We start from the raw sequence: 27,226 nt of genomic DNA on the forward strand, positions 1-27,226 counted from the left end.
CAAAACAAACAGAATGTGAGAAGCCATTCTCCTTTCACTCCTTGAAAGGAAGATTTATTTAGTTCCCCAACATTAATAGCTATTATTATGGAAAACTCTCCATCCTCCTGGTATTATTATGGAAAACTCTGCATATCCCGATGGTATTATCATGGAAAACTCTCCATATCCTGATGATAAGATACGACCCTCTTCAGAAGTGTCAAGGTCGCAAAGGACAAAGACTTAGCCCTCCATGATGGAGGGTGCATTACTGGGACAACTGGAGAAATGTGAATAAGTCTGTACTAAGTAAGTTACTACTTCCACATCAATACTAACTTCCTTGTGTTGATAACTGTACCACGGTTGGTTATCTAAGATGTTATCATTTGGGAAAGGTGAGTAAAGGTAAAAGAGAATTCTTTGTACTATTTTTACAACTTTTTGTGTAAGTCTGAAATTATTTCAAAGTGAAATTATTTCAAAGTAAATATATTACAAATTATGTTGTGAATCTCAAATTATTTTTTAAAAAACTGAAAATAAATACTATGGCCTCAAAGGTCATACACACTTGGGTTTAATTTTGACACTTACTAGATGTGTAACCATGACCAAGTCACTTAACATCTCTGAGCCTCAGTTTCCTCATCTACAAGATTGGAAAAATCATTTCTTTCTCACTGGTTATTGTGAGAGTTAAATGAGATTCATTCTTGAATTCAAAAATGTTTATTGGGCAATTATTATGAGCCCTAGCCTGCTTCCAGGTTCTGAGAATAGTATAATAAATAAGATAAAGTCTCTGTTCTTATGAAACTTACATTCTAGTGGGAAAAATAAATGTGACACAGATCAATGAGATAAATGGTACAGTTTCACATGGTGATGAGTGCCATGAAATAAGGGCATAGAGACTAAGGTCAGAACTATTTTATATGGAGTGGTCAGTAAAGGCCTTTCTATGGAGGTGATGTTTGAGCAGAAATGTAAACAATATGAAGGAGTGAGCCAAGAAAGAAACAGGAAAAGAGCTTTCCAGGGAGAGGGGGCAGCATGAGTAAAGGCACTGAAGCTGGATTCAGTTTGATTCTCTTGAGGAAAAGGGGAAAGTCAGGGTAGCAGAAGCATAAGGAGAACAGAAGGGAGCAGCGAGGGAGAAGAGGTCAGAGAAAGGGCCAGACACTGGGAGGCCTTATTGGCCGTGATAAGCAGCTCAGATTTTATTCTATTCTAAGTGTGAGAATTCTGAGTAGGAGAAGGGCATAATTTGACTGGTTTTCAAAAAGAACTATAGATGGAGGAGAACAGATTTCAGCTGGAGGTGGTGATGATGATGGTGATGGTGACATGGGTGGGGAGACAGAACAGAAGCCAGGGGGGCATTTAGGGACTATTGTGGTTGTCTGGGTGACAGAAGATACTGGTTTTGACCCGGATGGTGGACATGAGGAGTGGTCAGATTCAAGGCAGTTTTGCATGCAGAGCTAATAAAACCCACTAATGGGTTGGGGGAGGGGTGTGAGGGAATAAAGAAATCAATAAGGACTCCTGGCAATGGGGTGAATGATGATGCCATTTAAAGAGATGGGGAAGAATTGGGGAAGACTGGGGGTTTTTTGGAGGGAGAAGAGGGAAGGAGATAAGTTTTACACGTGTTAGGTTTAGGGAATTCCCTAAACCTAAGGTCTACTGCCATTAGGCTACTGAAATGCCTAATGTCTAATGCCATTAGGCTACTGGACCACCTGGTGGTCCAGTGGTTAGGACTTGGCATGTTCACTGCCGGGGCCCGGGTTCGATCCCTGGTCAGGGAACTAAGATCCTGAAAGCCACCTGGCCCGGTCAAAATAAAGAAATAAATGTGTTAGGTTTGACATGCCTCCCAAACACCTAACGGAGATACTTATTAGGCAGTTGAACTTAAGTCTAGAGTTCTTAAGAGACGGGGCTAAAAATATAAATTTGGTAGTTATCAGCACACAGATTATTCAAAGTATTAGATTAAATATCACCTGGAATATGGCTGTGGCTAGAAATGAAATTCCAGGATCGAGGTTTCAGGAGTTCTAATATTTTGAGTCCTGGAGGAGATGAGCCCAGTCAAGGAGACCTCGAAGGAGGAAATCAAGAAAGTGAGGTCTCCTGAAGAAACCGTTTGGGAAGGAGGGAGTGATCAGCTGTACCAAATACTGCAGAGAGGTACAAGTAAGACGATGACTGATCATCACCATTGGATGCGGCCACATGAAAATCATCGGTGCTCTTGGCAAGACTGGTTTCAGTTGAGCAGTCTAATAAAGGCCTGACTGGAGGATAAGTTGGAGAGTGTGGATTTCTGTTTCTAGCTGTATGGTGTACACGATAATATGAATGACCCTTCTGCTAAGACAACAGAAATGTTTAAGCACATATTTCAAAATCATTTAAAAATGCATCACTAAGGTGGCATGAAATTAAGGCATCTCCAGAAGCTGAAAATGTAGTGAAAGCAAGAACCCTGGGAGGTAAGCAAGGTTCAAAGCTGGCTTTCACAGGATAGTTTCTATTGAACCCCGGAGATCTTGAGCTTCTACTTTGATTCTTTATGAGAACTGGGGAACAGGTGATTAAGCCTAGGGCCCACTCAAGGTGAGGAAGCTGATAGGAAGTTGCGTGTGAAGTTGCAACGCCGTTAAGGGTGAACAAGAAATAAACAGGCTGCATGGTATGGGACAGCATGGAAACTCGCCTGAATTAACCATGACACTAGATGGACTACTGTAAGTTGAGGTACAAGTGGTCTGGGGTTGGAAGAGTCCCTTGATGACCGGCAGAAACAAATGAAAATCCTTTCTGGAGGAATGCAACAAGAATCCAATCCTCAAAGGATTACTCTCCAAGGAACATGATTTTATAATCAAAAGTCACAAAACACATAAGGGAAGAAGTCACCATGAGTGGGAGCCAGCAGAAACAGCTGAATTAAACCTGTGAATGTTTTAGATACTGGAATTCAGGTGCAGCATATAAAACAGCAATATTTAATATGTCAAAAGACAAAAGAGCTCTTGTTTAGGTGCTCTGCTTTACTATTTCTGACCCACATACCAGGAGCAAACGCTTTCCCTGCAGGTTCCCAGACATCTATTCAAGATTTACTAAGAAAAACAACTTCATCCTTTTAAGTATGATATATCAGTTTGTACAGAAATGCTTTCTTTAGGAATCACCCCTCAGAAGCGTAGATAAACTCTTACATTCTCAACAGGTCACCATGCCTTATCCTGGCCCCAACTGCCTTTATGTTCAAGCATAAATTCAGCATTGTCTCATAATCAGGAATGGAGGTGATTTCAGCGGCTTTCCAAATATGCCCAGAATCTGTGATAGTGTGTGGACCTTTGTATCGAATGATGGATTCAAGAAGTGACAAAACTTATTGAAGTGGATAATATGAAAATTATGGCCTGTGATGGCATTTTGTGAAAAGAAACTTTTTTTTTTTTTTTTTGCGGTACACGGGCCTCTCACTCTTGTGGCCTCTCCCGTTGCGGAGCACAGGCTCCGGACGCGCAGGTTCAGTGGCCATGGCTCACGGGCTCAGCCGCTCCGCGGCATGTGGGATCTTCCCTGACCGGGGCATGAACCCGTGTCCCCTGCATCGGCAGGCGGACTCTCAACCACTGCGCCACCAGGGAAGCCCGAAAAGAGACTTTTAATATGTGTTCTAACAATGCAAAAATGATCATACTGTGCTATGTTAGTGGGCAATTCCAGTAGAAAGAAGCTAATAATTTTCCATAGGCCTTTATGTTAACTTTGATCTACGGCAAGAAGAAACAAACCATTTTTAGGCTGACAAATCAAAAGTTATCTTAAGATTATCCTCTAGTAAATGTATTCTAAAACTTGAAGAATGAATAAATAAAAAAGAAGGAATTTGAGCAAAGAACGGGAGGGTATAAAAATGAGTAAGCAAAACTGTAAAATAACCAAATAGAAGATCTAAAAATAGAAAGTATAATTAAAATTTAAAGCTCAATGAATGGATTAAACAAGAGATTTAGACAACACTAAAAGAGAGAATTAGGCTGCTGTTTGATAGAAGTGGAGAAATTATTCAACTGCAGTAAAGAAAGACAAACAACTGAAAACTGAAAATTATTCAAATATATGGGTGATATTTAAAAGTGTGTAAGTGTAACAAGTGTAATAAGAGGTCCAGAAGGAGGTAATAGAGAGAATGGGCAGGAAGCAATCTCTGAGGATATCTTGGCTGAGAATTTTCTTGAATTAATGAAAGACACCAAATATAAGATCAAGGAAGCCCAACAAATTCAAGGTGAAATTAATATAAAGAAACCCTCACGTAAGTACTTCAGTATGAAACTGCAGATTACCAAAAGTGAAAAAAAATCTTAAAATTAGCTGCAGTGAAAGGACGGATTTCTATTAATTAAAAAAACCCTAAGTTGATGGTTAACGATGCAACACCAAAAATGAAGCCAGGAGGGGGCTTCCCTGGCGGCGCAGTGGTTGAGAGTCCGCCTGCCGATGCAGGGGACGTGGGTTTGTGCCCCGGTCTGGGAGGATCCCACATGCCGCGGTGCGGCTGGGCCTGTGAGCCACGGCTGCTGAGCCTGCGCGTCCGGAGCCTGTGCTCTGCAACGGGAGAGGCCACAGCAGTGGGAGGCCCGCATACCGCAAAAAAAAAAAAAAAATGAAGCCAGGACACAATGTAATAACATTTTCAATAGGCTTACAGAAAATATGTTATCCTAGAATTCTCTCTTCCACATATCAATTTTTTCAAGAACAAGGGCAAAATACATGCACTTGGAGAGAAAAAGAATGAGAGTTTTACCAAAAGAACCTTATTAACGGATCTTCTAATGACTACAATTCAGATAGCATGTCTGTAATGTAGGAAGATGGAATGAGCAAAGATATTGGTAAATATGTAGATGAATTTAAATAAACAGTGAGCGTATAAAAATAAAGTATGATTTGTGGAGTTTAGATAAATAGCAGAGAACAACTGAAATTACTTGGAATTATAGAATATAATTTGATGTATGAACGGTTGAGATCAAACTAAAGTCCTTGTATTGGTTGTGAAAAGAGTAACAGTATTGATTAGTTTACTCCTTTTAAGAATGTTTTTTAAAATAGCTATGGTTAACTATTAGAAAAGAAGACTTAGATAGCACAACATCCAAATTAGCAGAAGGGAAAAAAATGGAATAAGAAAAAGGAAAAATAAAAGAAAATATTTTAAAAAATGCAACCCAAAGCAGGCAAGAAAGAAAACAAAGAAAAGAAGAACAAATAGAGAAGACACAATAAAATGGTACAAATGAATTCAAATATAGCACAACAGACATTAATGAACAAAATGCTCCAGTTAAAAGAAAGATATTAAGGTAGATAAAACATTCAGTTCTATATCAATTATAAAGATCTCTTCTAATATAAAGGCGCAGAAATATTGAAAGCCAGAGGATAAAATAAGAGACACCAGGCAAATGTCATACAAAGGAAATTGGTTTTGTTATACTAATATACAACAAAACACACTTTAACACAAGAAATATAGCTAGTGATAAAAGATTTTTAACGTGTGGCTAAAAGATTCAATTTTCCAGGAATATATAAAAAGTCAAACACTGTATGCTCACATAGCATAACCTTAAAAAATATGAAACAAAAAGTGACAGAATTACAAGGAGAAATTGACACTCTACCATCAAAGTGGTAGATTTTTAACACAGTTATCTCAGTAATTGATAAATTAAGCAGACAAAAAAAAAGGCAGCGAGGTTATAGTGGATTTGAAGAAAACAAGTTTGATCAAATAGGCATGCACAGAACATTATACCCAACATTTATAGAGTACACATTTTTTTTCAAATATGCACAGAACATTTATAAAAACTGACCAAATTCAACAAATTTCAGAAGCTTTTTATTACATATGTTACATTCTCTGACCACAATACAATTGTTAGAAATTAATGACAGAAATGCAACTAGAAGAATCCACGTTTTAAGATTAAAAAAATATATAAGTACATCATAATGAATGTTAAAAATATTTAGAGTTTGATTATTACTAAGACTTGTGAGATGTAGGTAAAATTGTACTTAGAAGGGAACTTATAACTTTAAGTGTTACATTAAAAAAGACAGAGGGCTCAAGGTGAATAGCGAAGCACACATCTTAACTTAGCCAAAGGACAGAAAATAAACCCAAAGAAAATAGAAGGAAATAATAAACATAAAAGAATAAATTATCAAAATAGAAATCAAATTATAATAAAGAGGATCAATGGGTTCATAAGATTGTTCTTTGTAAATCTCTTGGTAGATTAATTAAGTAAAGAAGCCAGAAAGCACAATAGAAATGAATAGAAATCTAAAAAGGAACACATCGATAGATTCTGTAGAGATTAAACAGGTAAGAGCATAATATAAATTTCATGACAATAATTTGAAGATTTACATGAAATGGATATATCCCTAGAAAAATATGACTTACTAAGGAATAGAAAACCTTAATATTCCTATAAACATTAGAGAAATTACAGGTAAAAATCTTGCCACAAGCAAAATACCAAGCCAGATGTTTCAATAGGAGATTTAAACTTTCAAGGATTAGAGAATTTCAATCTTACACCAACTCTTACGGAGAAAAAACAAGAAGGTTACTTCCTAACCCATTTTATGAAGTTAGAAAACCACAGAGCAAGATCAGACAAAGATGTTACAGAAAGGAAAAACTGAAAGCCTGTTTCATCAAAAACAGACACATCAGTGCTAACTAAAATATCTGCAAACAAAATCAAGCAATGAATATATTGAAAAAGACAATATTTCATGTTGGGCTTAACTCAGTAATGCTAGGTTGGTTCAGTATTAGAAACCAAATAATATAGTCACAACTTTAACATATTGAGGTGAAAAAAACAGAATTATCTTAATGGAGTTAGAAAAAGCGATTGATAAAATGTTATATCTATTTTCGCTAAATCCTCTTAACAAATTAGGACTAGAAGAGAACTTCTTTAATCAGATAAAGAGATGCCATAAAAAACTCACGGAGTATTATACTAAGTAATGAAATGTTGAAAGTATCCGCTTTAAGATGGGGACAAGACAAGGATACTTACCATCACCACTTTATTCGATGTTATACTGACAGTCCTAGTCAGTGTGGTCAGATAAGAAATAGCGATAAAACGCATTTTAAAAAAAAGACTGAGGAGGAAGAAATAAAATTATCATAAATTTGTAGATGATGACTATGCACATAGCAAACCCCAGAGAGTACACAGATGAATTATTAGAATTAACAACTTATTTAGTAGAGTTGCTTGATACAAAATCGACATACAAATGTCAATTCATTTCCATGGAAAATATGATTTTAAAATATCATTTACACTAGGAAACAAAAAATAAAATATTAAGGAATAAATCTTAAGAAAGACGTGAAAATCATTTTAAAGGAAACGATTACAAAATTTCATTGAAGGATATTAAGGAAGATAAATGGAGAGATAACGTGTTCTTAGGAATATCCATTACTACAAAGATGACAATATTCCTCAAATTGATCTATAGTCACTGCAAGTATAATCAAAATCCCAATGGATTTTTTCTTCTACAAACTGATTTTAAAATGTATGTAAAATAGTAAGGAAGGGCCGAGAATGACTGAGACATTCTTAACGAAAGTGAACAAGGTAGGGACTCGCTCTGCCAGATATCAAGATTTATTACAGAGCTATAGTAATTAGGACTGCATCATATTAATGCAGTGACCGACAAAGAGCTATTTAACGCAAAAGATAAAACTTGTAGGAGAGGATGTAGGAGAGTATCATCAGGATCTCAGGACAAGAAAGGATTTATTTAACAAGAGAAAAGAAGACAACACAAGGGAAAGATGGACACATTTGGCTACATAAAAATGAACTTGTCATCAAAATATACCATAAATGGAGTGGGAAGACGGGCCACAAAACGGGAGACTAAATCTGTAATATGTACAATCAGCAAAGGATTAGACATACAATATATAAATCACTTCTAAGTATAAAAAGGGAGAAGACAAAGTCCAACAAAAAATGGGCAAGAGCTATGAAGAAGCACAGAATAGGAAGCATAATGACTCATCCAAAAACACAAAAAGATGAGCCACTTTATTCATAGTGAGAGTAATGTAAAATGTCTATCACAGCGAGATACCACTAAGCTCCCAGCAGAATGGCCAGCAGTAAACAATCTGTCAGCAGCAAGAGGTGTTGGGGACTGGAACCTTCACAAATGGCCGATCCACCTTGGCAAGAGTTGTCATTACCTGCACTGACCCAGCAATTCCACTCCTAGCTATACACCCTAGAGCCATGTTTGCTCATGGATACCGTGACAGCTGTATAAGAGAATGCATAGCAACCTTGCTGATATTAGTGAAACCATCTGAAACAACCATATTAACCACAGAATGGATAGATTGTAGCATATTCAGATGATGGGATACCCTACAGCAGTGGAAATGAATGAACTACTGCTATATTCTCAGCGTGGATGGGTCTCAAATATAATGCTGAATAAAAGAAACAGGACAGAGGGATATATAGTATGCAACACTGTTTCATTTTTATAGCTTTAAAATGGAAATCTCAATATATGTATATCTCTGTGTGTCTGTATGTGTATATATATATATATACACTAAGCCATGAAGAAAAGTATGGGAAGGATTATTTCACATTTAGGGCAGGGGTGACATCTGGTAGGGAGGAAGAGGGATTTAATCAGGGAAGAGTACATAAGGGAATTTTAAAATGTAGCTAATGTTCTGTTTCTTCGCTGGATAAAGTAAATGAGAGTATTCGTTTTAATATTTTTCTCTAAATCATACGTATGCTACATTTTAAAAAATTTCTTTTTTCTTAATTTATTTTATTTATTGTTGGCTGCATTGGGTCTTCATTGCTGTGGGCGGGTTTTCTCTAGTTGTGGTGAGCGGGGCTACTCTTTGTTTCAGTGCGCGGGCTTCTCATTGCAGTAGCTTCTCTTGCTGCGGAGCACCGGCTCTAGGCACGCGGGCTTCAGCAGTTGTGGCTCGTGAGCTCTAGAGCGCAGGCTCAGTAGTTGTGGCGCACGGGCTTAGTTGTTCCGCGGCACAAGGGATTTTCCGGGACCAGGGCTCAAACCCATGTCCCCTGTGTTGGCAGGTGGATTCTTAACCACTGCACCACCAGGGAAGCCCCTATGCTACATTATATAATAAAATTTCTTGTAGAGAGAGAATGGAAGATGAAGAAGTAAAGGGATCAAGTATAGACACACCTTTTGAGGAATTTTGCTATGAAGGAGGGCACACAGAAATGATGCTGTAGCTGGAAGGACTCCTGGGACCGTGTTCCTTTCTTTTTTTTTAAGATGCCAGATGTGACAATATATTTGCATGCTGTGGAAAATGTATGAAAATAGATGGTGTTGCTGATAGGGAATATTTAAGGAAGTAAGTTCTCGAGTAGATGAGAAGAAAGAGGCTGGACTTAGAAAACCAGGTTATTCACTGTAACAGGAGAGGTAGTTGAATGTATAGCTTCAAATGCAGGTAGGTTGGTAGATTTGTTGGTGAAAGGTGAGTTAGCTCTCTTGTGATTGGTTCTAATTTTTCAGTGAAATGAGAGGCAAGGCTATAAGGGCAGAGAGGATATTTGAGGTTTAAGGAGAGAGGAAAAAAAGAGTCTATGGGAGTTGGGAAGAATCTATGAAAATGTTCATAAAAAAATTTATGTTCATAAATTTAATATGAGATTGGTCAGAAGATTGGTTTGTTTTTCCTTCATCCAAGGATGAATTGCTCAGGTGCAGGTGTGGGGCACTGAGTTTAAACAGTCAGGGTTTTATGAGGTGGGAACGGGAATGGGGAGCAAGGGTGATAAACACTGAGCTATCCCGATAAAGCACCGGGACCAATGGATTGGAAATCCTGATGGGTCTGAAGAACTTTGCATGGCACCGATGCCAAGTAAGTGAGCTGGAAAGATACCAAGTGGTGGTCAGAGAATGGAACACTTTAACCTGAGATTTTGAAGGGGAAGCAAGTACTTGCTCATCTTTCCTTCCACACCACTGAGGGCACAACACAGAATTAGATAGCACAGGTACGACGGAAGGAAAGGGCAATGGAGAGAGAGGTCAAGAAAATGAGAGGCAGGTATAATGAAGGCTCCATGTGGATGCTGAGTCACTGAGGATAATTATTAGCAGAAGGATGGGAAAGGGAGACTGAGCCAGATGACATGACCTGCAACGAAGGGGAGGAATGGCTAAGGGCTTGGCAGGTGACTGTGGCAGGGACAAGTGGCAGGTTTTACTGTCTGACAGAATTCACTCCAGTGGAGCCAGAGATTTTGAGGGAGGACCAGGTGGAATGGTTTGGAAGCTGCAACTAAGAGCAAGACTATCTCATCTACCTCTAGGCCCAGTGGTAAGAAGGATATAGGAGAAAAATCAGCCCTACTTGGGAGGGCTGCAGGGAAGCAGTATCCTCAGGAGAGAGCTGGGCTTCAGTTAGAGCAAAAAAAGGATGAGAGAAGACGAAGGGACAGTGGACTTTGCTGATGCAAGATCCTGAGGTCCAGGGGAAGAGCACAGGGGAGGGCTTTGCAAGGGCAAGGATGGGACTGAGTAAGATCAGGGCATGAGGAGCTGAATGGGGATGAGAGTTAAGATGATGCTATGGACTAAATGTCTGTGTCTCCCACAAATTCATATGTTGAAGCCCCAACTCCCCATTTGTGATGGTATTTGGAGCTGAGGCCTTTGGGGAGATTATTAGGGTTAGATGAGGTCATCAGGGTGGGGTCACCATGAGGGATTAGTGGCCTTATAAGAAAAGGAAGAGGGAGATCTCTCTTTTTCTATCTGTGCACAGGAACTGAGTAAAGGCCATGTGAGGACACAGTGAGAAGATGGCTGTCTGCAAGCTAGGAGGAGAGCTCTCACCAGGAATCAAATTGACTCGCATCTTGATCTTAGACCTCTTAGCCTCTTGAATTGTGAGAAATAAATTTGTGTTGTTCAGGTCACTCGGTCAGTGGTATTTTGTTATGGCAGCTACAAGGATCCTAATACCAATTCCAATGCCTATGGGTGGGTAGGGGGGCACCCCACACCACCAAGCAATTCTCCAACACCAACTGCCTGTCCTACAACTTGACTCAATTCTGACACTATTTACCTGGAGATTCCATAGGTTAAGGGCTCAGTCCTACAAGACTGCCTCACCCCCTTCAGACCCAGACACTAGTCCAGGTTGTCACCTTGCCTCTGACTGACCAGCTATAGGACAGAGGTTCCAATGACCTCCTCCTTGCATTTGATTAATTTGCTGGAGTGGCTCACAGAACTCAGAGAACCTGTTTACTCATTAGATTACCGGTTTATTATAAAAGGATATAACTCAGGAGCAGCCAGATGGAAGAGATGCACAGGGCAAGGTATGGGAGAGGATGTGGAGCTTCTATACCCTCTTTGAATGCACCACTCCTCCGAATCTCCACACATTCACAAACTGGGAGCTCTTGAAACCCTATCTTATTGGGTTTTATGGAGACTTTATTACACAGGTATGATCGATTATACCATCAGCCATTGGAGACTGATTCAATCCCCAGCCCCTCTCTCTTCCCTGGAGTTCTGGGGAATAAGACTGAAAGTTTCAACCTCTAATCACATGGTTGGTTGTTCTGACAACCGCCTCCCATCCATAGGTGAGGTCCAAAAGTTACCATTAACATAACAAAAGATACCTTTATGGCTCTCACCACTTAGGAAATACAAGGGTTATAGGAGCTTTTGCCAGAAACAGGGATGAAGACCAAATATTGGGTTGGCCAAAAAGTTCATTCGGGTTTTCCCATGCATCTTATGGAAAAATCCGAATGAACTTTTTGGTCAATCCAATATATATGTCTTATTACAAATCGCAATATCATAGCAGTCCAAGCTGAATGAGACAGATGATAATGAAGGATTGGATTTCTGTCAGTAAATGAAGTATTTATGTAAGGCAAGGTGGGATTAATCCTGACACCTACTAAGAGAAGGTGGAAATCACAGAATTACAAGGTACATAGTAGACACTCAATAATAAATATTTTTTATTGTTCTTATTATTTCTTTTTTTTTATCTAATCTTTGAGAACATAATGAGACATTCTCCCAAAGTGTAGCAAAGTAGTCAGTTTATGGATCACCAACTATTAAAACTGGAAGGCACCTTACAGGAATCCAGTCAAACTGTCTTCTTTCAGAGACAAGGAAACAGGGGTTCAAGGAGGACTCAGGCCTTCTCAGTGCTCTATCATGTGTTTTCCTGTTAAAACAACTGTTACATCCTGTGAAGCCTCACCTGGTAGGGACACATGGAAGCTGCTGTAACTATGCCCTGTATCAACCCTGTGTTTCTGATGCTCTGACATTTAGGGCCTTGTCGGCCCTGGAGGGATTGACCCTCCCAGGGTTAGCCAGTTCCTAGAGATAGTAAACAACCTGCTTTTGACTGTGCCTTTCAAATGCAAGCCAATCAATCCAAAATCCATATCCCCAACCACCTCCTCCATCTGGCTCTCATTCTCCAGGCCACAGTTCACCTGCCCTATAATCCCACAGCCAGGTACCAGACAACAAAAGACAGCCCCTACACCCCAGAGCCTGTTAAAATTAATAAAAAAACTAGACAATCCTAAACCTGCTCCTAAACCTGGAGAAGAATGTCTTGCCCATTCTTCTCCATGGAAGCCGTAATAAAAGCTCTTGCCCACGTTTCTCCTCACTCCCTCTGCTTCCTGATTAACACTGGTGCCCCCCATTTGGCCCTGCATGGTGTGCTGTGCCCCCTCCTCTTGGGATCTAACAAACTATCTTTTCAATAGCAGTCATCTCCTGATCTTGTGGTCTTGCCATACCTAAATAATAATAAAATCTTCATCTGAAACATGTTCCCATGTCCTTGGGTCACCAGACCTGCAAATGGAGAGGGACCACAGAGCACAGAGCTGTCCCCTCAACAGTACTCCATTCAGGGGCAACACTGCCACCTCCCCAACTGCCACCATTGCTTCCCTTTCTTGACTCTCAAGTGTGGGAAACTGGCTGCTGCTTCTTAAACAACACTTGGAAAGCCCTGTTTGAAACATCCCAAAATGATTTTCTGAGGCTTTTCTAGAGTGGAGAACCATCACCCTTGCAAAGTCTCTCAAAATTTGTTTGTAGATAGATGCATTCTCGACTTGGCTGTCTCCCTTCCACATCACTGAGCGGCAAGCAAGACCAGCACCAAACTCTGGGGAGGGCTCCCCTGCAGCATCAGCTAATACACCAAAGACTGATCACTGAACAGAGGGACCACGGCACTCCATAGGATTCTGTGGGGAGGGGCTGGGAGCTGAGATTCTGCCTGTGGCAGACCTGTGAGGACAAGGCTAAGGGAAGTAACAGGGAGACTATTAACCTACTTGATTATGTATCTAGAGGTTGGTGCTCTGGCTTAGAGAGCCTGGTGCTGGGCTGCGTGGTCTAGGTCTATGGTGGAACAGACAGAGTTTCATATCCAATCTGTCACACAGCTAGAGTGGCACTGGCAGGCATCAGGGGTGTGTAGATTTAGGGGCTTCCGTGCTTCACAGCTGGATAATCTGAGACAAGGAGTAAGTGGGAGAAATAAAATCTAAGAGGCCCATTAGACCCCCTCTGCTTCTCAGGCTTAAAGAGATTTCACAGTCAGAGCTGTAAAGGGAGGTTAGATCTGCTATTATTGTCTCTAACATTATTTACCACTTACTGAGTGCCTTTCGCACACTGGGCACCAAATGGAAAACGAAACAGAAAGAGGCCAGGTCTGATGAACAAACGAGAGGGCAGGACTAACGTTACTGCTGGTGTCCAAAAGCCTGGAACCTCCAACCCGCTGTTTTAATTTTTAATTTAACCAAGAACCTATGGAGAAAAATGTGAAGAAGATTAAAAACATGGTGCTCCTGACAGCCCGGGAAGCTAGCAGGACTGTGTTACCTGTGAGTGACGTAATCCACAAGGTGCTGTTTGAACGTGAGGCTCCACTTCTTAATTATATTCAGCAGAGACGTTTTAAAGGGCCGCACATCAATCTTCATCCAGCTGTCAAACACCTGGATGGGCTCCAGCCTGCTCACGTCTTCATGGAGCTTTTCGTAGCAGTCGATCTGCGCTTTGAACTGATGGAGCAGGGGCGGGTTCTCTGGAATGCCGTCCTCAGCATGGGCTTCCATCTCCTCTGCTGTGAGCATGTGCCCATAGAGTAGAAACTGGCCCAGAGCCTCCTTCCGGTCCTCCACGTAGAGGTAAGAATACTGGCTGAGGGTGCTCCGATAGCCACAGCAGAGGGTCATCATGCCCTGCACCCGCCCCATCAGCTCGCCCCGCATGCCTGCCAGATCAGGCATGGCCTCCAAGTCAACCTAGGGGAGCAAGACAAAACCAGGCGGGTGACACCAGCACTTCACAGGGGGCTCCAGATCTGATGGGAGGGCAGGATGCTTGCAGATCCAGTACCTGATAATGGGGAGAGCCGTTTTGAGGGGAAAGCCGTGGAACCAAGGACGATATCCTAAAAATGCTGGTGATGAGACCCTCAACAATGTCGTAGAAGCCACCCTTCACTCCAGGCTCCAGAGACGGACAGAAAACCAATTCTGGGATGGCTAAGCTCAGTTGTGCTTCAAATATTGGGGTGAGTCCTGCCTTACATTCTGAAAAACAAGGAAAACAGAAGAGAATGGGCAACGTAGGCAAAATGCAATACTGTTTTAAAAGCACTCAGAGCATTTCTTTCCTTTAGATGAGCTGTTTGGGTATAAGAAAATGGAAATGTAAAATTTGCTAACACCCCAGAAAAGGTGAGGGTGGCAGTCCTGCAGTGTTTATTGACAGGGGAACCACTGACATTTGGAACAGGCTAATTCTTGTGCAGGGCTATCCTGGGCATTGCAGGACATTTACTCTCCTTGTCCTCAGAGAGCACGTCCTAGTGACTGATCAACCCAAGCCAGTCCCCTTCTGCATTCCCAAACATCTCCTGGGAGGCAGTACAGCCTCTGACTGAGAAGAGGTTGATTTTGCAAAGCCAGTTTCTTGGAAGCAGCTGATTTCTTCCTGTGCACAAACCAGGCCATTCCCCATTGGTAGCCACTAGGGGAACAAGGGTGTGCTTGTCCAACGTCGTGTAGGCGTGAAAAAAAAAAGTCACAATCCTATCCCTTCTGCTCCTTTTCTGTAAAAACAGAACTTATTTTAATTCTGTAGTTCTGTAGTGATAAGATTTTTAAAAACAGTATAAATGATTAACAAACCCCTGATTACTTGCTAGACTAACTTGTCTTGCTAAATTTAAATAAAAATATAATATGGAACAAGATGTTCCAAGTACAAGATAAATGCTTAGACTCTTATTAATAACCACTTATTTTCATATATTTTTTGATTGTAAAAGTATTTAGGAGACTGCTGCGTGCTGGACATCACAGGCAGTGGAGACTACTCATGGAAATCCATTATCCCTTCTTCCCTGGAAATAGAGGTATAAGTGGGTGGGCTTGCAGTTAGGTATGGCAATGTGATTCCCTCACCAGTGGGATGTGGGAAGAGGTGCCACTTCTGGGCTGCGGTCCACGAAGCAGCAGGGGGCCTCCTCTGTGCTCTCTTTGCTCTCTCACAGGCTGGAGCCGGCATGCAGCAGTGATCCGGCTCAACCATGGAAATGAAGACCAGGCCCTAGAAAGCAGTGGAACCACAGGACGGAAGGAATTTGCAACTAACCTGGAGTGCTCGCTTTGGACTAGAACCCGGGGGACAGACTTCCATGTCCTTTAAGCCACATTATTGATGGCGTTCTTCTTACCACTGCTTAGCCATTCTCCCTAACTAAAAAACTGTGGGACCCTCAAAGATATGTAAGACTAAGGCTTTGCCTTCAAAACTGTAAGGATGATAAATCTGCATTACTGGACTCAGGACTGTCCCATCCAGTGCATATTTAACTTAAGGAAGTGCAAGTTTACCAATATCACAGTAATTATACTATTATTATTATTATTATTATTTTTGCGGTACGCGGGCCTCTCACTGTTGTGGCCTCTCCCATTGTGGAGTACAGGCTCTGGACGTGCAGGCTCAGCGGCCATGGCTCACGGGCACAGCCGCTCCGCGGCATGTGGGATCCTCCCGGACCGGGGCACGAACCCGCGTCCCCCGCATCAGCAGGCGGACTCTCAACCACTGCGCCACCAGGGAAGCCCTATACTATTATTATAGAGTAATTTTTTTTTAAATCAGTAAAATTATGCTTTGTATATGTACTCATGATATATTCTGTATTCCTACATGCATTAGGTACGTATAATTTAATAGGTTGGGTTGCATATAGTTTAAAGGATTTAAAAGACTTTCAAGAACACGTTACTATATGAGATTTTGCCCTATGTGCTGACATAAGAACCGAATCCCTATGTTAGATGCAATGGCAACATAATTACTGTACAAGTCGGATGGTCCTGGTGGTTCCACGCCCCTGGTACAAGCAAATCGCTTTAAGAATTGAGAAGAGGAAGAGTGCTTCTGGATAGAGTGGGTAGCATTTAACCCAGGCAGGGTGTGGATTCTGAGAGATGGCTGGGAGGCCAGCCCAAGCCATGGGAATAGTATTGGTTTGACCAAACACGAGAAGTGGAAATGGTAAGGTGGACCAGGGGAATAAAGTTGTCCACCTGGGCTATGGCAAAGGGTCATGGTGATTTTCCTCTTGGAGGCCACTCTCTTTAGGCTCCTTCACTTTGCCTTGGTAACCAGCGCCTTTTAATGTTATCTATAGCTCCTCTGCTCAGGCAGCCACTAGGTCCAGCTCCTGCCCATTCTATTTTGTGAAGGAAATGTGTTCCCTTTCCCCCCGTTTCCATGGAGGGAAGGTGACTTTGGCTGTATCCCCTGTCCCCATCCTCTTGCTCCCACGCTCTTCTCCTCATGAGAGGAGGAGGACAAGTGACACATCGGACAGCCCAGATCAGGAGAGCTGGATAGACACTGGCCTAGGGTGAGTCCCTTATGCAGTGCCTGCACTCAAGTGTGGCTGGGGTATCTTCCTAGATCTAGAGGAGGGCTAAGTGACGGGACCCCCAACCTCCAGTATCAGAGGAGGTTTGGTCAGTTCACTAAGATGAGCACCGTTGGCGCTGGTCCCTAGGAACCAGTTTTCCAGTCTTGGTGCCTGTGTTTGATGCCCCAGGTTCTAGAAGGTGACCTCCCCGCCTTGTTGACTATGTCAGAGCCCATTTCCTGCTTCTCTATCTCCTTAATTTGGAGCACCTTGCACCATGAAAGCAAAGACCTTGCCTCTGACCTCAGTCACTCCACCTACTAGGACCATGGGGTGGGGGTGAGGGTGGGTGTTGCCCATCTGAGCTACACCCAGCACTGGCCTTGCTCCTCTCTGCACTGTCAACCTCTTGCAATGGGCTGGATATCTGGACATGGGTCTCAGCCCACCTATTTTAACTCTGCATCTGATTTCTTTCCTTGGGTTGGGCTCAATGGACTAAGTTCTTATCTCACCTTCATCCTCACCTCATCCTTCACCCTCGCTGAGCTCCTCAGAATCTACCAGAATGCGAAAGGTGTAACTCAACTTTATTCCTGAACTCTTCTGCCCTTTCCATCCCATCTCTTACAAACCAAGGTTAGCCTTTACTATACAATCTTTGACTCTGTGTATGGACCATAAATTCAAAGCCCTTGGCTATCTTTTAACAGCTTCAAAGAATGCCCATTGCCTCCTTGACATTCCCTTTCCTTCTAAAAGCTACCTCATTCCCAGCTTCTTGTCTGACTCTTTTTACATAGAAAAACTTGATTCTTCCATGTAAGCTGGCTACTACAACCTCCCTGTGTTCTCAAAAGGCCACAGAGATACAGTACATTCAGCTTGAAGGCAGGGAATGTCCCCTCCCGCTGCTATGAGTCAAGTCCAGGTGGAGCTGCTCCAGCTTACTCACTCCTCCTCACTGGAGCTTCATTTAGACTGAATTGGCTTTTATATTTTTGCTTTTGCTATGGGCTTCACTATCTTAAAGCCTGATTTATCATCTGAGTTTTGAAGAGAGAGAAGTCTTTTATCATTGGACAATTTAGAAACGCAATGCCTTTGTTATAATTCACAAAATGTTCATGACACTTTGGGAAAAGTCACAGAGCACTCAATTGCACTTCACTGTAACTCAATAGATGCTATTACTGTTACCTTCCCAGTAATAAACCACATCCATAAGCCAGTAAATACCAGTATTTTCCAGGAGATACTTGAGGGAGCACTCAATGGCAAGAAAGAATCCATCCACCAACATATCATCAATGTAGTTAACATAAGTCTTCCAAATACTGGAGGTTGGGTCTGCTGAGAAAAGACCCAGGTTTTCCTACAAAATAAAGAAGAATGGATATAAACCATGTTTAATAATATGGGAGAACTGGTCTTATTATCATTAATGGGAATGAAAAGAACACATGGAGAAAAACTGCACTGTTATGAAGAATTTTCTGTTACAGGCAGACTTTGGAGATACTGCGGGTTTGGTTCCAGACCACTGCAATAAAGCCAATATTGCAATAAAGTCACTCACACAAAGTTTTTGGTTTCCCAGTGCATATACAAGTTATGCTTACACTATACTTTAGTCTATTAAGTGTGCAGCACTATGTCTAAAAAAAGAGTGTTCATACCTTAATTTAAAAATACTTCATTGCTAAAAAATGCTAACCATCATCTGAGCCTTCAGCAAGTCATAATGTTTCACAATAGTATCAAAGATCACTGATCATAGGTCACCGTAAAAGTATAATAAGAATGAAAGAGTTTGAAATACTGTGAGAGTTACCAAAAGGTGACAAAAAGAAAAATGGCATGAATAGACTTGTGATGCAGGGTTCAATTAAAAAAAAAAAACAGAACAATGCGATATCTGTGAATGCACAGTAAAGCAAAGCACATTAAAATGAGGTATGCCTGTACGTGTGTAACAAACCCATTCTGTCTAATGGGTATAACCCTTGCTTGAAAGGAACACCAAGTTAACCCATGAAGGAAGTGTGGTGCCTCATCCTCTCCCTGAGAAAGGAGGATGGGGTCAGGTCACCTTCTCAGGAGGGACGCTGATGGATGCAATGTGTGCTTCATAGATGCTGACTGATGGCTGTGGAGGAAGCTGCATCAGAGCAGAAGTCAGGGTGGGCAGAAGGAGGAACACTAACAGTAGAGGGCATTATAATTCAAGACATAAGAAATCTGGGGTTCAAGCAAGTAAAGCATTTCCTGGATAATCGTTAGAAATGAACTGGAGTGGATCCCACTCCTGGGCCTATATCTGGACAAAACTCTAATTTGAAAAGATACCTGCACCCCTATGTCCATAGCAGCACTATTTACAATAGCCAACACATGGAAACAATCTAAATGTCTGTCAACAGATGAATGGATAAAGAAGATGTGGTACATATATACAATGGAATATTACTCACCCATAAAAAAGAATGAAATAATGCCATCTGCAGCAACATGGATGGAACTAGAGATTATCATACTAAGTGAAGTCAGTCAGAAAGAGAGAGACAAAAGCATATGATATCACTTATATGTGGAATCTAAAATACGACACAAATGATTATATCTATGAAACAGGAAGAGACTCACAGACATAGAGAACAGACTTGTGGCTGCCAAGAGGGAAGCGGGTGGCAGAGGGATAGATTGGGAGTTTGGGATAAACAGATGCAAGCTATTCTGTATGGGATGGATGAACAGCAAGGTCCTACTGTATAGCACAGGGAACTACAATATCCTGTAATAAACCATAATGGAAAAGAATATGAAAAAGGATATATATATTAATATATATAACAGAATCACTTTGCTGTCCAGCAGAAATTAACACAACATTGTAAATCAACTATACTTCTATAAAATAAATTTAAAAAAAGAAATGAGCTGGAGTGTTTTGTTGTTGGCATTTAATATTAACTAAAAACCTTTATCATACTGAGTGAATTAGAAAATGTACACACAGAAAGGAATGCACAGGCTTTCTCTCCCTCCTTTTACATGATACAGTCACCGACCTGGTGGTATGGCAAGTACAGATGTCCCATTTACTCATCATTCAGCCTTTTTATAGCAACTTTCCATTTATCTTACATCTTCAAAGAACGTGGTTACCACTTTGCAAAAGTAAATTTTCTAGGTGACTCACACTTACCCCTTTAGGAAACACTGCCATATTGTAAATCTCATGATTCTGCTTTTAAATGTCAAAACTCTAAAATTTCTAAAGTGTATTACCTATACCTTTCCTTCCTAAGTAGATTAAAGATTTAATGAGAGTCCGTCGTCATGCAAATCATAACACAGTGACAATCCAGAGTTGCTCTTAGGTGTTACTAAAATGTGTATGTCTGTTTGCTTCTACAGTTTAGTTTTTATGACTGCCTTGTAGAGTTGTTTTATCTCTTTCCTACTGTCACCCTATCAATATAGCTATCTATACCTTTCACCTCAAATCTACTATGGTACAAGGAGCAAACGTGTCAGAATTTTCTGTAAACTAACAAGAAATAGCTCAAGTTTCTGATCCTAGCCAAGACAGAGGAATGAGATTGGACTTTCCCTTTTGCTACAAACAGCTACAGAACGGGATACAAGAAATAATTATTTTGGGTAATTGGATGTGATCCCTAAGAGAAGGGAAATATTCAAGGTGAGCTTCACAACTACCTGGCTTTCTACCTAGAGGCACTTTCCAAACCATGGCATAGGAAAGTGGACCTCAATTAGAGCATCGTTCCTGCTGGGCAGAAAAGACAGAAATGGGGGTTTGGGACTGCTGAGGTTGCTGAGTCCTTTTGAATCTCTGACTGAGGATTAAGCTGTACATATTTAGGGCAAGATTCTGCAAGGCCTGGCAAAGAACAGTTACTGGGGGCTCTAAGCTGAATGGAGTTTGTGAAGGTCATATAGTGCTGGAAGATGTTTGTGTTCTATCAGAAATAATGAAAAGACCTCACAGATAACCCAGGACTTCAGTTGAGACTCCAGAAATGCAATGCTTTAGAATTAGAGCTCTATTCTAGAGCAAAGCCTCTTTAGACTCTCCCTAAGGAAGCTTAACATAAAGCTTCAACAGGATCAAGCTGACCCACCAGTTAGTTAACTGCCTGCCGAAACAAAACCACAAACTCTTTAAAGGGAAATAACATCCAGATTCTAAAGTGGCATCCAACATGACTAGAATATAATAAAAAATTACTAGACATGTGAAGAAGCAGGAAAATGTGACATTTAACCAAGAGAGAAAATAATCACTAAGAACAGACTCAGAAAATAGCTGCCACACCAATCCTGGAATGCCTACTCCTTCGACTTATGTGACACAAAAATAAACTTCCTTCACATTAAAAAAAGGACTCAGAAAATAAAATAGATGTTGGAATTATTAGACAAGAATGTTGTAATTTGATTAACCACCACCACCACCCCCCAATTTGGTGAAAAACAGATTTAAAACCTCACAAACTCCAAGCAGGCTGAATATAAAGAAAACTTATTTAGGCACATCGTAGTTGAATGGAAAAAAATACAAAGAATTTATTTGAAAAGAATCTATTAAAAGGAGCCTGAGAAAAAAGGGGAACAAAGATACACAGTACACTGGCTTCTCATCAGAAACCTTAGAGGGTAGAAGACAATGAAATGACTTCTGAAAGGAAAATAGAACTGTCTACACTGAATTTTATATTCTGTGAAACTCTTCTTCAAAAACAAAGGTGAAATAAGGACATTTTCAGATAAACAAAAACTGAGAGACCATGTTATCAGCAGACCTAAACTGCAAGACATACTAGAGGAAGCTCTTCTGGCTGAAGAGAAATGACCATAGATGGTAACTTAGTTCTACAAAAAGGAAAAACAAATCTGGAAATGGTGACTATGTGGGTAAATACAAAACTCTATAAATATTTTCCCCAAAGCTTTTAAAACAAAAAATTATAATACTCTGTTGTGGGGTATATTATACACACACACCAACACACACACGCACACACACCAACACTACAAAAGATTCCTGGGCGGTTTGAATTGTTGCTAGGTTCCTATATTTCATGGGAAAACTCTAAGTAGATTGTGATTAGTTCAAGAGACCTACTAAAACTTAGAACAACCACTGCAAGTGTGATGCAACAAGGTAAAGGCTGAAATGCCAATTGAGAGATGAAAATACAATACTAGAAAATATACAATTAATAACAAGAAGGTGGGAAAGGAAGAGCAGAGGAACAAAAAAGAGATGAAGCCAATGGAAAACAAATAGCAAAACAGTGGTGCTAAATCCAACCATATCAATGATTACATTAAGTGTAATGACCTAAAAATTTCAATTAACAGGCAAAGTTGTTAGATGTAGAAAAGTAAGTTTCTACTATATGCTGTCTATAAGAGAAGAAATTTGAATCCAAAGAAGCAAATAGGTTGGATGTGAAAGGGTGGAAAAAGATGGACAATGCATAAAGTAGGAATAGTGAATCTGGAAGAAAGGCAATAGAATTATCAGAAAAAAAGACTTCAAGACAAGGGAGTATTATTAGAAATAAAAATAATTTCATAGTGATAAAATGGCCAATTCATCAGGAAGTTACAGTAATTATAAATGTGTTTGCATCTACTAACAGAGCTTCAAATACTTGATGAAAAATCTGAAAGAACTAAAGGATAAAACAGACAAATCCAAAATCATAGGTGGAGATTTTAACATTCTAAGCTTCAGTAACTGGTAGAACAAATAGACAAAAAAACTGCGAAATCATATAGACGATCTGAACAATACTATCAACCACTTTGAACTAATTGATATTTTATAGAACGTCACACCCAACAATGGAAGAATAAACATTGTCAATTGCACAAGGAACATCCAATAACATAGACCACATTCTACATCACAGAACAAGATTTGATGAATTCTAAACAAATGAAATCTTACAGAGTATTTTCTCTGCCCATAATGGAATTAAACTAGATAACAATTTCATTAAGCTATCCAGAGACGACCTAAATATGTGGAAATTAAACAACATACTTCTAAACGACCAATGAGTTGAAGAACAAATCGCAAGAGAAAAATAATTAAAACTGAATGATAATGAAAATGAGGCAGATCAAATTTGTGATTGCAACTGAAGCACTGCTAAGAGGGAAATTTATATCATCAAATGCTTGCATTAGAAAGGAAGAAAGGCTTGAAATCAATACTCTTAAGTTTCAACCCTTATAGGCTAGACAAAAAGGAGAAGCAAACTAACCCCAAATTAACTAGAAAGAAAGAAATGATAAAGAACAGAAATTAATAAGCTAGAAAACAGATAAAGAAAATTTAAAAGGTCAAAAGTACAACATTTTATTGTGTTTCAACCCACAGAAAACCCAAAGATAACAACTGTGATTCATTACTGACTCTGTGCATGAGATCAACCCAGGAGAACTACCCCATGGCTACTTCAGTAGGGCTGGAGCTGGTGGCCATTTATAGCTCTTTTCCCTCATCCAGCCTTGGATGATGAGACACAAGGTTTGCCCTGATCACAAAGCAGGGCAGAGCCTTCCTGCATGAAGGGTAGCACTCTGCATTTTTCCTTCTCTTTACCCAGTGCATCAGCGACACCACAGTCATCTTGCATATCTCCAGGCTCTGCAGAGCTAGGTTATGAGGATGATGCTGCAGGGTCACACTAGGTTGTGTGGACGAGTTCGGGGTGGTTAGTGCAGTGGATAAATTAGGATTCTGTCCTTGGCATCTCCTTCTACCCCCTAGGGGTTTGGTGCGGGATGTTAAGTCGTGTGACGACTAAGTGGTGTCACTATTAAGATCGTATTAACTTTGACACACTGATACCAGAATGAGACTTGACATACTCCCCATCCATTAGTTTTAGCTCTTTTGCTATCAGTTTTAACTTCTATCCCTGACTGCAGAAGACACAGCATCTACTGATTGTTCTAATTTCCAAATCACTTCTAGCACCCAAACACACTTCATGATGCTTTCCCTGTACTGGTGGTATGTGTGTCTGAGAGGCTGGTTATTACCTGCACAAGGGCATGAATCTTAAAGCCAGATTCTTTGATAAGACTGTAATATTCTTCCATTCGATCACGCTGATCATCCATGGAGAGAAGGCATTCCTTTTTCCCATCTCTTCTCTTAAATATTGGCGACGCCCATGTTTTCATGATGTTTTGAATCTCTTCCACGTTGTCTTTCGTTTTCTGAACTCTTTGTTCAAGATCATGAATACTATTGGTGATCTGAATGACATAATCCCAAATGCCTGTTCCCCAAAAGAGATAGAATTAATTGAAATAGCTTACAGTGGTAGAGCGAAAGGTCTGGTTGCTATGAAACATAGGGATTTAATACCTGTGGGTTTTATAAGACTTTTCTGCACAGGTTAGTTTGTAATCATCAGAGCCTTTTCCTTCCTAGTTGCAACAAAAAGCCACCCCTTACCATGACCCTGGTTATGGCCTTGGTTATGAGCTCTTTGAAGGTAGGGGTCACATCCCCTGTATTTCATATTCTCCTCACAGTCCTGCACATGGTGCCGTGTACATGTTAATCAGTCAATGAAAGTTTATTGAATTGCGCTGGAGGATACGAGAAAAGTAAATGCATAGTTCCCTCATTTAAGATGTTTATGGTCCAGTTAAGAAAAGTAAGTAACAATGATAATGTAGTAAAAATCCTCCTCCATGGAGTGCCCAGTATATGCTGGAGACTGTGGGAGAGTTCATGAAAATTCCCCAGAGCGTGGCAGCAAAGCTGTCTAAACCTCCCAGGCACACAGAGGAGGCGGAAGAGGGACGCCGTTCCTCATTGTCTTCTCTATGTCGGGCACATATCTGAGAGGACAGACTCGTGCTTCAAACCCAGATCAGATTAACCGGGGAATGAAGTGAGGTTCTACCAACTTTATTAGAATCTTGACTTCCAACCTTTCCCCAGACCCCAGGTGGTCTCCTGTTACCTTCTGTTTTCCAGCTCAGAGTCTCCTCTGCAGCTCTCAGGCAGAGATCGATATTTTGCAGCTCTTCCTGCACTAATGGAAATTCCACCTCTAGCAGAGTTTTCATAACCTTGTTGTACCAATTTGCCATCAACTCCAATTTAGCCACAAGCTGCCGATAGAATTCCCTGGAGGAGAACATAGCTGCTGCTGTCTCAGGGATGTGCGTCATCTGCTGGGATTGAAGATAACTCATTTCTTTCAGCACGGAAATCAGCTGGAGAAAAGAATCGACATAAGTGGCTGTAGTTCAGTGGCAGCGAATAGCAGCCGTATCGATCAGGACTGGGAAACCCCAGGGGCCCAAGGGCCTTCTTCTGGGTCCTTTCTCAACTTCTGCTCCTACTGGTTCCTTAAATCTTCTCTGAGAAGGAAAAGACAACTGGGCTCCCAACTCTCCTTCCAGTGGCTCTGGGCCAGCTCTTCGTTCCTGCCCAGATAACCCTACTCAGGGTTAAGACAAATGCTAATCCTTTAGCAGGGAAATGACCTTAGCCTCCGAGTTTATATTGAAATAAGCGCAAGATAGATATTAAAAATTTAAATGTAAAAAATGAAAACAAAAAATGAAAAAAATGTGGACGATTTATATAATATTGAAGTAGAGAAGACCATTCCAAATGTACAACCAGAAAATAAAAGATAAAATTTATATGCATAAAATATCATACACATAATAAAATGCCACACTTCAACAGATAAAAATACTTGCAACAGATTTCTTAATATCTGACAGATATTTCACAAATAGTCTGACAAATTCATAGGAAAAGAGAGCACTTTCACTCAAAAGTGGGCAACGGATATGAACAAGCAATTCACAGGAGAAGAAAGATAAATGTCCAATGAACACATGAAAAACTTTCTACTTTTCTAGTGGTCAAATAAATGCAAATTAAAACAACATTGAGATATTACATATTTTTTGGTTCAACAGGTTAGAAGTGATTTGAAGAAATGAATGATATCTTGCTGGCAGGAGAATGCCTGAGTTACATCTTTCTGAAGAGCAAATTGATAAAATAAGCTAAAACTCTCAAAATGTGAGCACCCTTTAGCCCAGCAATCCCCTTTCTAGGCATTTATCCCAAAGAAATACAGTGCAGTAATAACTAAAGATGCTCATTGTAGCATTATTTATAACATATTTTATCCAAATATAAGATGCCATTAATGGTAAGATTCAGTAGTATTTTATGTCAAAAATTTTATGTCAGTAGTATTTTATATCAGTAGTATTTTATGTCAGATTCAGAAATATTTTAGTATTTCACCTAAGGAAGAAAAAAATGTGGTTTATTTAACTATAAACACATGCTATTTTCAGAGATATTAAGATATAAAAAACCCGTGTGTGTCCTAGAATCAATGAAATACAGATTGATAAAACTAGAAAATATTTAAATGTCCAACAATAGAAAATTTTAAATAATTTAAATAAATTATTTAATATATAACAAATTACTACATATATATATATATATATATGTTTTTAACCCATACAATTCTTATCCTGGTCAAATCTTTGATCATGTTCCTCTAGAAAGACAGATGTGTTACTGTTCATTCTTCATAGCGTAGCTGTTGCCACTTTGCTTGAGGTTGGAAGCCAAGGGATATTCGTAGCCCTTCTCTGACTTCTTGTGTTTGTAGCCGTCTCCCCCTGACTCACATTATAATTTAGGTATGTATCTCCCTCCACTTTTCTTTTCTCACCCCTTTCCTCTTCCTCCTTTCCCTTCTATCACCTACAAACACCTGTAAAGCACCCACCATGTGCTGCACATGGAAGCAGACAGAGACCTTGTCTTCGGAGCATATAGACGAGGGCCCATCTGCAATACTGTCTTACACCAAGGACTTAATTACTACAATTATACCATCTGGACTGCAGCCTAGTTGGTAATCCAGGTACTCAACTCTTTGGGCATTTAATATTCAATACTGCTCAAAGCGAATGCTGATAAAATTACTCCAAGGATTTAATGAGTTCAACCTCAGACTCGTCTTGCCAAAGTGAAGAAACGAACCCTCCAACTCCCTT

At 40.3% G+C, this 27,226-nt stretch overlaps 1 protein-coding gene across 1 annotated transcript in view; it reads right to left on the reverse strand.

The window, feature by feature from the left end:
* The window catches only part of DNAH9 (dynein axonemal heavy chain 9), a 299,550-nt gene that overhangs the window by 230,293 nt on the left and 42,031 nt on the right, over positions 1 to 27,226 (reverse strand). The window contains exons 13-17 of the mRNA XM_033846740.2: positions 25,144 to 25,399; positions 24,206 to 24,447; positions 18,356 to 18,491; positions 14,581 to 14,777; positions 14,062 to 14,486 (exon numbers count right to left, since the gene is read on the reverse strand). Of these exons, the coding sequence (XP_033702631.1) occupies positions 14,062 to 14,486; positions 14,581 to 14,777; positions 18,356 to 18,491; positions 24,206 to 24,447; positions 25,144 to 25,399 (1,256 nt within the window). The remainder of the gene's footprint in view (positions 1 to 14,061; positions 14,487 to 14,580; positions 14,778 to 18,355; positions 18,492 to 24,205; positions 24,448 to 25,143; positions 25,400 to 27,226) is intronic.

This window comes from Tursiops truncatus, chromosome 20 (assembly GCF_011762595.2).
Source record: "Tursiops truncatus isolate mTurTru1 chromosome 20, mTurTru1.mat.Y, whole genome shotgun sequence".
NCBI lineage: Eukaryota > Metazoa > Chordata > Mammalia > Artiodactyla > Delphinidae > Tursiops > Tursiops truncatus.